General features: G+C 38.1%; 1 protein-coding gene across 1 annotated transcript; it reads left to right on the forward strand.

The window, feature by feature from the left end:
- Positions 1-529: 529 nt before the first annotated feature.
- On the forward strand, positions 530-9,529 carry LOC146273524 (calcium/calmodulin-dependent protein kinase type 1D-like). The gene is made up of 12 exons (XM_084705017.1): positions 530-615; positions 4,749-4,874; positions 4,978-5,052; positions 5,231-5,369; positions 5,552-5,675; positions 5,757-5,832; positions 6,212-6,324; positions 6,840-6,918; positions 7,099-7,186; positions 7,353-7,693; positions 8,102-8,195; positions 8,634-9,529. Exons 1-11 carry the CDS (start codon positions 530-532, stop codon positions 8,172-8,174), a joined length of 1,320 nt encoding a protein of 439 aa, XP_084561143.1. The 3' UTR covers positions 8,175-8,195; positions 8,634-9,529.
- The last annotated feature ends 151 nt before the right edge of the window (positions 9,530-9,680 follow it).

Here is a 9,680-nt window from a genome sequence, read left to right on the forward strand (position 1 = left end):
AAAAAGTAACAATGTATGTTGGTCAGGGTTAATAACAGTTTGGTGTTAAGTCACATAGTACAGTTTACTAGCATGTCCTCCATTTTCAGAATGATAAATTGACCCAGTTTGATAGTGTCATAGACTGGTAATCTGTTTCCAAAATTGTCTCAAGGAAGGGGATGATGGACCAGAATGGAAAAAGTAACAAGATCCCTAATCCCGCATGCCTTTGGGCCTTTTGTAACTGATAGGTACAAACAAGCTTAGAACAACTAGTACTGACCCCCTTATTGGACATGAAACCTTTTATATATGATCGATTTGAGGACATGACCCTAAAAGTATTTGGTATATTTCTCTTGTGTCCCTCCTAATAAATGAATAACATGTTTTTAAACGAGACACAAGCTGTGACTTTAAAGTAAATTTACTTTGACCTACCAATGTGTCTCTACCTATATTTCAACAAGCAAAGTGTTTAGTCTTAATGAAAGGAGTAGAAAAGTAAAATAAGTGTGTGTGTTATCTTCAGGATTTCAAATCCATCATGGGGCGTAAAGAAATCACCTGCAGTTGGAAGAAAAGTGCAAACAACATCAAAGATGTATTTGACTTCAAAGGAACCCTAGGATCGTAAGTCTTCCTTTTATTACTTCTGCAATTGTGATTTGTACTTACTTTCTATAACAGCCTGAATGAATTTCCTTGACAGGTACCACCCACTCAATTAAGGCTAAAGGCAGAACCTGATATTGGATAACACATTTGTATCATAATATTGAAAAATGTTGACCACAAATGTAAAGCCATAACAGTCATGCGTGGTAGACATTTTATTTGAGCCTGACTAGCAATTTCTAGTGACTAGCAGCTCTTCTTAATTTAGGGTGAAGAACCATTACTGGATTAAGTGGATTATAAAGAGACCTACTTTAACTGTTTCCTGCAATTGAGACCAGTTTGGCAACACTGCTGGGATAATCCCTGGTCACAGCCTAAAGTTTGTTCTTGAATGAGCTGAGACACACAGGAATTTTCTTCATCACCTGAGATTATCTCAAATGTATTTGAGGTCTCCATACACTTAAAGAAAGTTCATACCTGATTTGAATTTGGAAAGAAGGTATTGAGTTGAAACAACACAAAAGACAGAGGTTATTTCATAGGCTTATATTGGTGAAGTGGATTTTGTGGTCTTGTTGAATTAGTTCACGTACACACTCCAGTTGTAACTACCTTCTGCTGGACATGCAACATTTTGTTTAAGAACACTTATGTGGAGAACACAACCCTAAAATAATTCGGTATACCTGTATTTATTTTTTGATCCTGCCAATATATATAAAATATGCCTCTATATCAGATCCACACAAACACACATACATAAACACTTCTACATTCAGTTTTCAGAGACCTACCTTTATGACCCTTCCTCACAAACACATACACAGACACATTCTTGTCGGGCCTCTAATCCCTTAATTGAAGAGGATGTACCCTTGCTGCTGTGAATGACGTCAGTGCTAAGCAGCCTGGCCTACACACACACACATTTGTGCCATGCCCATCTAACCAGAAGTGCAGTGAGAGATATAAGTAGCTTGGGGTGAGGGGATCGGGATCTATGGGGATGGATGCTCAGACAAGACTAAGGCCGCGGGCCAGCCAGCAGTGAAATCTTTTTTAAATTGATATTTTCTATCCAATTCTGTATTTTTGTATGTTTGAGTTGTGGAGATAGTGGAGGGGGCGAGATCACATAGATCCACAGAGTAGGGCATATTTATTTTTGTATTTACTGTATTTGTGTGTGACATTTGGGTTTGATCATCACATCAGTAGAACAGATTACCACATTTTCAGCCTCCAAGGATCACAGGAGAGTTACATTCCAAGATTAAGGGATATCAGCACCTCTATACAACACTTCTTCCTGGACCTTATAGTCTGTCTGGGGCACTGGAAATGTGTGGAGCTGGAGGGTTCTGGAAGCTGATAAACTTAATTTAGCATGTGGTACCAGCTTGACTAGAACTTGAAATGACTAATTCACAGAAGTCTGGCTCTGTTTGTGTTGAGCTGTTCATTGTGCATTGCTAGGTAAAACCTTTTTTTTTTTTTTTTTTACTGTTCTACAACATAATTTGTAAAGTAAAACATAAAAACTTAACTTAAATCATAAGTATTTCAAGCACATTCTCAAATTATAAGAACATGCTGAATTTGTTGTATTGCCTATTACACATTACTGACTTATTACTTGTTCTTAGTAACTGCAATTGCACTGTGGCAAGGATGCTTAACGTAAAGTTGAACTAATTGAAATGATGAGGAATTGAAAAGCAGCTGTCTAAATTTGTATTATCAAAGCATTAAATATTTTTTATGTACCCCAAGTTAACTCAGGAGTTGTTTAGGAGGAAAGGTTGGGAGGAGGAGCATTATATGCATTATAGAACATATGTACGTTCTGCTCCCTCTTTATCAGCGATTTCCTACACAACATAATATTTTTTTTTGAATAGGCCTATAAGGCAATCAATCATTCAACAAAGCACATACCGGTATATTATATACTTGATATACACTACTTTGTATGTGAATCACCATAAATACTATTATTAGCCTACCATATAAGCATGAAGTAGGCAAGTTATGTCAAAAAAAATATTAAGATAAAGCAATTGATCAACTTTTTTGTTTTATGTCAACAGAAGTTTTACAATAAATTATATTTTAAATGCATTTCTAAATATAGCAATGTTGGGGCTGTTAAGCTTCTCCATAGATCCTTTCCTAATATATAAAAATATATACATCTCTAATCAGCCTCACAAATCTAGGTTGTAATCTCTGTATATTTATTCACATCTTTTCACACAACCCCACATGTTGTAGTGTAGGACACCTGATTGGTTGTAGGCACCAGTTACTCACACAGTTATTTCAACCACATGGTGGAGCAGGTCTCACCGATTTCTGGATTAATTGCGGGAACAAGATACCAAATCATTTTATATAGGCGAGCATTAGACAATAGTGTTAGATAGACAGTAGCGGCCTGGCTATCGGGAGCACTGGGAGATTTCCCGATGGGCCGAAGCACGTCTGGGCCGGAGGGCCGCTTGCCTTATAACTTTTTTAAACTTTTTTTTTAACTTACCTTCGCCGCCCTAGGTTGGATGGTCCCCCCATTATAAAGTCAAATTTAATAATATCTATATACTGTATATAAATGTTATGAGGGGCCAAACAGTAAATAAATATGTCAGTCAGTAGAAATATAATTCTCAATACATACATTTAAGTCCTGAATATAATAAATTAATCTGAAAAAAAAATAGAATTCCTGAATATATAAATGCAGCTAGTGAAGTACTAAACCAAAGGGTTAAGGGGGTTTCATAGAGTTTATTGCTGCAGCATGGGACTGAAGCAGAGAAAGACTGCGTAATGGCTCAATGCCAAGTTCCAATGCACACCAAACTATGGAGGAAGTAGTGTGCATGCTATTTTGCTGAGTCTTTCAATCAGGCTGTTGAAAAACCTTTAAGAATTATTATGAAAGCAAAAAGGATATGATCCGGTTCTCAATATGTATTGAGGTTGTTTTGAATATATTTAAATGTGTTTGGTCACTGCCAAAGTATGAAAGAAATCATGTCATTCTGATTCAAAATGCCATAATTCCGCTGTGTGCCTAATGTACCAAAATGCTGTAACTGTGGAAATTAAAATGTTTTTTGAGCCAACAGATGATGTGAGTGATTTAAGACCTCAACATGATATTATAATGTCATGTCTGCTAATGTAATATTCCTTGAGACAAAACATCTAGATTTGTATATTCAGGTTTATATTTCTATGTTCAGGAATTGTATTTACATATAAATTCAGCTACATATTTTATATATATTTTTATATTTATCCTTTTTGATCCCTCATATATACAGTACATATACACATAATAAAGTTCCAGGTGACAATAGTCAGGTCAATACCCATGTTGTTGTCTTTTGCGGTTTGAATGTAGTTTATAACAGGCTTGAGACCTAATCCTTAAGGCACTGTAGCTATTCCCAGGCTCATGGGTTAAGACAAAGCAGGCTCAGAGAACACACACTCACATGAAGGCACACGAGTCCTTCCACTCAACATGTCATAAATACATGCATACACTGCCAACCATTCTGCTTTCTCATTCAATAAATTCACATTTTTGTTTTGTTTTATAGTGTCTGTATCAAGTTCAAGGCTTTTATTTGTCAGGTACACAGAACAACACAAGGTCAGACTGGGCACTGAAATTCTTAAGACAAGACAACACAAGCACCTGGCATAACATAGCATATAAGTACACAGAACATAATTTACCTCTATGCTGAGCTTAAATAAGTGAAACTTCCTAAATATACAGATAGCAATAAATAATCGACGATACTAACCCTAATACCAAAACTCCCTAAATATACAGATAACAATAAATAATACACCATACTAACCCTAAATGCACATAATACCTATTACAACCCTATAACCTATTCTAACATTGAGCTTAATATGAGTTACTATTTTCAACAAATAATCTCATATACAGCCTGTATTTAATTAATACATATTTACGGAAATATGAATCAGGTTTAATCATATGCTCAACGTCTCTCAATTTATACTCTCTGTCTCTCACCCATTCCCCTCTCTTTACTCTCACCCCCTATCTCTATATTTCGACTTCTCACCCTCTGTTTGTGTGTGTGTGTGTATAGGGGGGCATTTTCAGAGGTCTACATGGTGAGAGAGAAGACGACAGGGAACCTTTATGCTCTGAAGTGTCTGAAGAAAAAACACCTTGCCCACAGTAACCTGGAGAACGAGATCTCTGTACTAAGGAGGTGAGACTTGCACTCAACAACACACAGAGTCACACCATTCACACATCCTCATTCACACAGTCATAAACATAGTCAATCATCTCACTTGTTTCATCAATCTCAGGATAAAGCATGAAAATGTTGTGGGACTGGAGGACTTTTATGAGACCCGGACTCACTACTACCTTGTCATGCAGCTGTGAGTTAACATGTTCATCAGTGTAACATTGTAACCTAAGAACTCTACAAAGATTGCTTAGAATGTGCTTGCATTTCGTTTTTTTTTTACAATAATGTTTATTGATGATAGGGATGAAGAATGCAGTGATGTTTACTGTTGTGATGATGCCAGTGACTGTGGGTGTGTGTGTGTCCAGGGTGTCAGGGGGAGAACTGTTTGACCGCATCCTAGATCGGGGGGTGTACACAGAGAAGGACGCCAGCCAAGTGATCGTTCAAGTATTGAAGGCAGTCAGTTACCTCCATGAGAACAGCATCGTACACAGGGACCTCAAGGTACAACACACGTGAAGAATGTGCAAAGCAAGCAATGCATTTAGACACACACAGACATACACTCCTATACAAAACATAATACATACATTTACACACATTTCATACTGTTTTTTTAAAAAGGGCCAGAAAATCACCCCCAATCTATTTTCTCTGCATCTCTCTTTTTCTCTCTCTCTGAGCAGCCAGAGAACCTGCTGTACTACAACCAGGATGAGAACTCAAAGATCATGATCAGTGACTTTGGCCTTTCTAAGATGGCCGACCACGGAATCATGTCCACAGCCTGTGGAACGCCAGGATATGTTGGTCAGTTGCATTGCAAAGGTTAAGGTAATCAAATAAAGGAAGATGGATTACTCAATCCTCACATCTACTCTTTTTCCACAGCTCCTGAAGTTCTAGCCCAGAAACCTTACAGCAAAGCTGTGGACTGCTGGTCCATCGGAGTTATCACATACATCCTGTGAGTATGAATACCTGAAACAACAATACCAAACAGTATCCGGAAAGATGTGATAGATTGAAGTCATGAATGGTGTTGTATATCATACCCGCTCAATGGTTTATAGATTTTACAGTACAGATACATCAGAAGAAAACTTGAAAAACAATCTTTTCAGTGTGTTTCAGAAGTCAGTGTTAAACAGCAGGTTATTAGCTAGCTGGTTAGCCCTGCCATTTTTGCATATGAACTGCTGCCTATTCCATAGCATGAAACAACAAACAGTGACAGTAATAATGAAATAGAACTACGAAGAGGCTGTACCTGTGAAATAGCATGAATGCTAGGAAATTAGGTCATACATGGCTGTATTCTAGCTATGGCTGTGTCTCCCTGACAGATTGTGCGGCTACCCTCCATTTTTCGAGGACAATGAGACGCGTCTCTTCTCCAAGATCATGAGAGCAGACTACGCCTTCCACGCCCCCTTCTGGGATGACATCTCAGAGTCCGGTGAGTCAAAAGACCATCTAACACCATGAAGAGTTCATTGGTAGTCAGGAAAACCAGTAGAAAACCATTGAAGAAGTCCTAGAAACATTTTAGAAAAATTTACGTCTCATGGTTCCCAGGTGACATCATTTTAAGATTGAGACTAGCGGTTGACCTGGACTTAAATAAACATCTTTAGTGAGGTAATGAGCTTCGATTAAGGGAGCCAGAATACTAAGTAATCCTATTTTCGTCCCACCCTTTCAGAATAAACGTTCAAATATAGTTACTTTGTTAAAATGTAATACATTGCATTGTTTGGCAGGTTGATTTATTGATAATAATATAATCACTTAAATACAAATTAAATAAGATGGATAACAAATAGAAGACGGTGTATTCTCAATTAGAGGTTCATATCAGTATTCTCAGAGCTACAGTAGAGAACCATTTTATGAATCTTGCTAACATCTTTACATTGCACCATAACCAGCACCCTGTAATTTCATTGCTTCTACCTTTTGTTATCCTCATAGCAAAAGACTTCATAAGGAACATGATGGAGAAGAACCCTACTAAGCGCTACACCACAGAACAGGCTCTCAGACACCCCTGGTGAGCTGACCCCTTAGACACACATCACATTCATGTCAGAAGTGATGTTCCTATAGCCTGAGCGCAATAATCAAGCACTTACCATCAGTGAGATAGCTTAATTAAGCCTTCTTGTCTCTCAAGGAAGTAGAAAATAAATTGATAATCGCAGGTTGTGCAACCTCGTGTTATTTCCGATAGGATTATTGGGGAGACGGCGAGTAGCCAGGACATCTACAGCTCAGTCAGTGAGCAGATCCAGAGGAACTTTGTCAAGTCCAAATGGAGGGTAAGAAACATTGTGCCTTCCCTCCAATGAACCATATTGGATCCGAATGCTCAATCCTAGAGTTGAAGGCACTCAAACCAGCTTTGTCTAACTGGATCACGTAACAGTCAATGCCTCATTTGTGTTGTGGTGTCCTGTAACGTTGCACTTTGTGTGTATGTCACAGCAAGCCTTCAACGCCACAACAGCAGTCAACCATATGATGAAACTGCAGCTCTCTCATGCCGCTCCCCCAGCAGCTCCCCCTACTGTACCCAACATTGCTGTAGTCGACGCCTTCCAGAATCCCCTGTGTGGTCTCAACAACCTAACAGACAACCCCCTGGACAGCAATGGAAACCTTCCCATTCCGACAGACCACTCAACTCCAACTACCGATCCCAAGCAGTGTAGGGGCCCGCCCCTGAGAGCCAGTCACAGCGAGCCCATGCATTGCCCCTCTGTCACAGAGAATGGAAGGGGTGCCCACGCCTACCACTCAGAGAGTGGATTTGCAGCAGTTAGCAGGTAAACATCCCAACTAGATGAAACCACATTTCCACAGTATACCACAATATAATGCGCAGTGAGGTTGCACCTTTATACTACAGTGTGTCCAAACAGTTATTGGGGATACTGGAGCTCAATACCGGGTTAGGAAGGAGAAGAGGCAAAAGCTTCTATTTTAGATCAGGTTTTATATATAACCAAAAAAGCACCTAACGCCAAACTTTATCCAAGTAATCCAATTTATCACTGTAGAAGTATTCCACTTGACTTTCCTGATTGAGAAAATACATCTAATTCATTTTGGATATCGACTTATTATCATGAAAGAACATAAAGATGCAGCAACTCATTTCCAGTGATGATAATTTCTTTATTGTCTGTGCAGTTTGTCTCTTTGTCAAGCGAGTTTGTATTCTTGGTTTGCAGCTGTGAGGCCATAGACAGAGGGACCAATAGAAAAGGCCAGAACCTACAGACCGGGGTGTGTTCCATTATGTGATTGGATAAAGAACGCCTTAAGGTATCATTTCTAAACATAATATCGTTTGACCCAATGTATATTTACATCTTGTTCACTTGGCAGACACCTTTATCTAAAACAAAATACAAATGGTGCATAAAGAAAGTATTTCAGGGGTTAGAGTCAAGGAACAGTCTGTATTTTACCAAGCACAGTGCAAAAATAACATTTCAACTACCAGGCACAGTGTAAAAATACCGAAATCGCCGCTACAGTGCAGCAATAACATTGCAAGTACAATATTACAGTGCAACAGAAACAGCATCATATCTTAAGGGCAACATTGACAATTGTGTGGGTGCAGTCTGTTTTGAGACAGTGCTACAACAGGTTTAGAAATACAGTGACACAAAATGTACAGAATTATTAATCAATTAAATGTAAATTTAAATCTCACTGCTTATTATTTCTTCTCTTTTTTCCTTTTCTCTCTCCCAGTTATTCTTGGTGAGCTGTTCAGCTTTTGCAGTCTGAAGACTTCCTGTAGAATTATGCAGGTGCTACTACATCCTGCTGTTTGAGTCATGCAGTGCTTCTCTGGGACTTGAAGGCCAAAAATTGTCAGATATTTAACCCTGAGGAAAACAGGAATGTCATTGCAGTAAACCCACCCACCCTCACACTTTGAATGATCTGAGGAAGGCCGCTGAAGAAGCATCAGCAGAGTGAAATACTGCATTATAATGCTCATAAGATTATCATATTTTGTACATATACATGTATACAACATTTGACAATATTCAAATGATTTACTGGGAATATAATTGCAGGAATTTATGTCAGCTGGGATGGCAGGAAATTTGCTGTTAAATTCCATGTGACCAATAGACTGTGTTGGAATCAGTAAAAGTGTTTTGGGGAAATGGGATTTCAAGTTGTCTCTATCAAGGTGACATATCAGAGTGTATTTTTGTATCTTCTGTATAACGTTTTGTATCTTATATCTTCTGTCATCCTACAATATTAGCATTTTGACTCCTCTGAAACTTGCCGATTGTTTCTGTGTTCTTTGCTGTTATTATGTACTACACCATAGGCCAAGATTTCTTTGTGACCAAAAATACCATTACAAAGAAATATCAATTTAGCCATGTGACACTACACAAAATGACAACCATAGAAGTATAATTCTAATTTAATGGCTGTAACCTTCTTGTTTTATTTTGTTTGATTGCTGCAGGAAGTTGCTGAGAAATTTGTGTTGGCTGTTGAATTGTTTAATTGACCTTTCATGGGTCTCATGCAACAACTCATACTGTGTAAAGCCATTGGACATAAGATGTTTTTGTCTGGCTTTTAAGACATCTATCAGTAGAGTTTAATATGTGCCACTATTATGCCATACACGCTATAAAGTTATACTAGTATCATCATCAATAGACTTTGAAATACTGTATATAAAATGTATGAACTTGTATGGAAATTGTTTGCTTCTTGTCTTTTCTAATTATAAATTTGAATCACAATATGCTTTGCATACGCTCA

The sequence above is a fragment of the Hypomesus nipponensis genome, chromosome 9 (assembly GCF_054491055.1).
Source record: "Hypomesus nipponensis isolate SF chromosome 9, ASM5449105v1, whole genome shotgun sequence".
Classification (NCBI taxonomy): domain Eukaryota; kingdom Metazoa; phylum Chordata; class Actinopteri; order Osmeriformes; family Osmeridae; genus Hypomesus; species Hypomesus nipponensis.

Bases quoted from the DNA above. Each gene is read 5' to 3' on its own strand.
- LOC146273524 (XM_084705017.1), top strand. From the start codon at position 530: ATGGGGCGTAAAGAAATCACCTGCAGTTGGAAGAAAAGTGCAAACAAC. The intron at 4,875-4,977 runs GTGAGACTTGCA...CATCAATCTCAG, and splicing joins GAGATCTCTGTACTAAGGAG to GATAAAGCATGAAAATGTTG. The intron at 5,676-5,756 runs GTCAGTTGCATT...CTTTTTCCACAG, and splicing joins TGGAACGCCAGGATATGTTG to CTCCTGAAGTTCTAGCCCAG.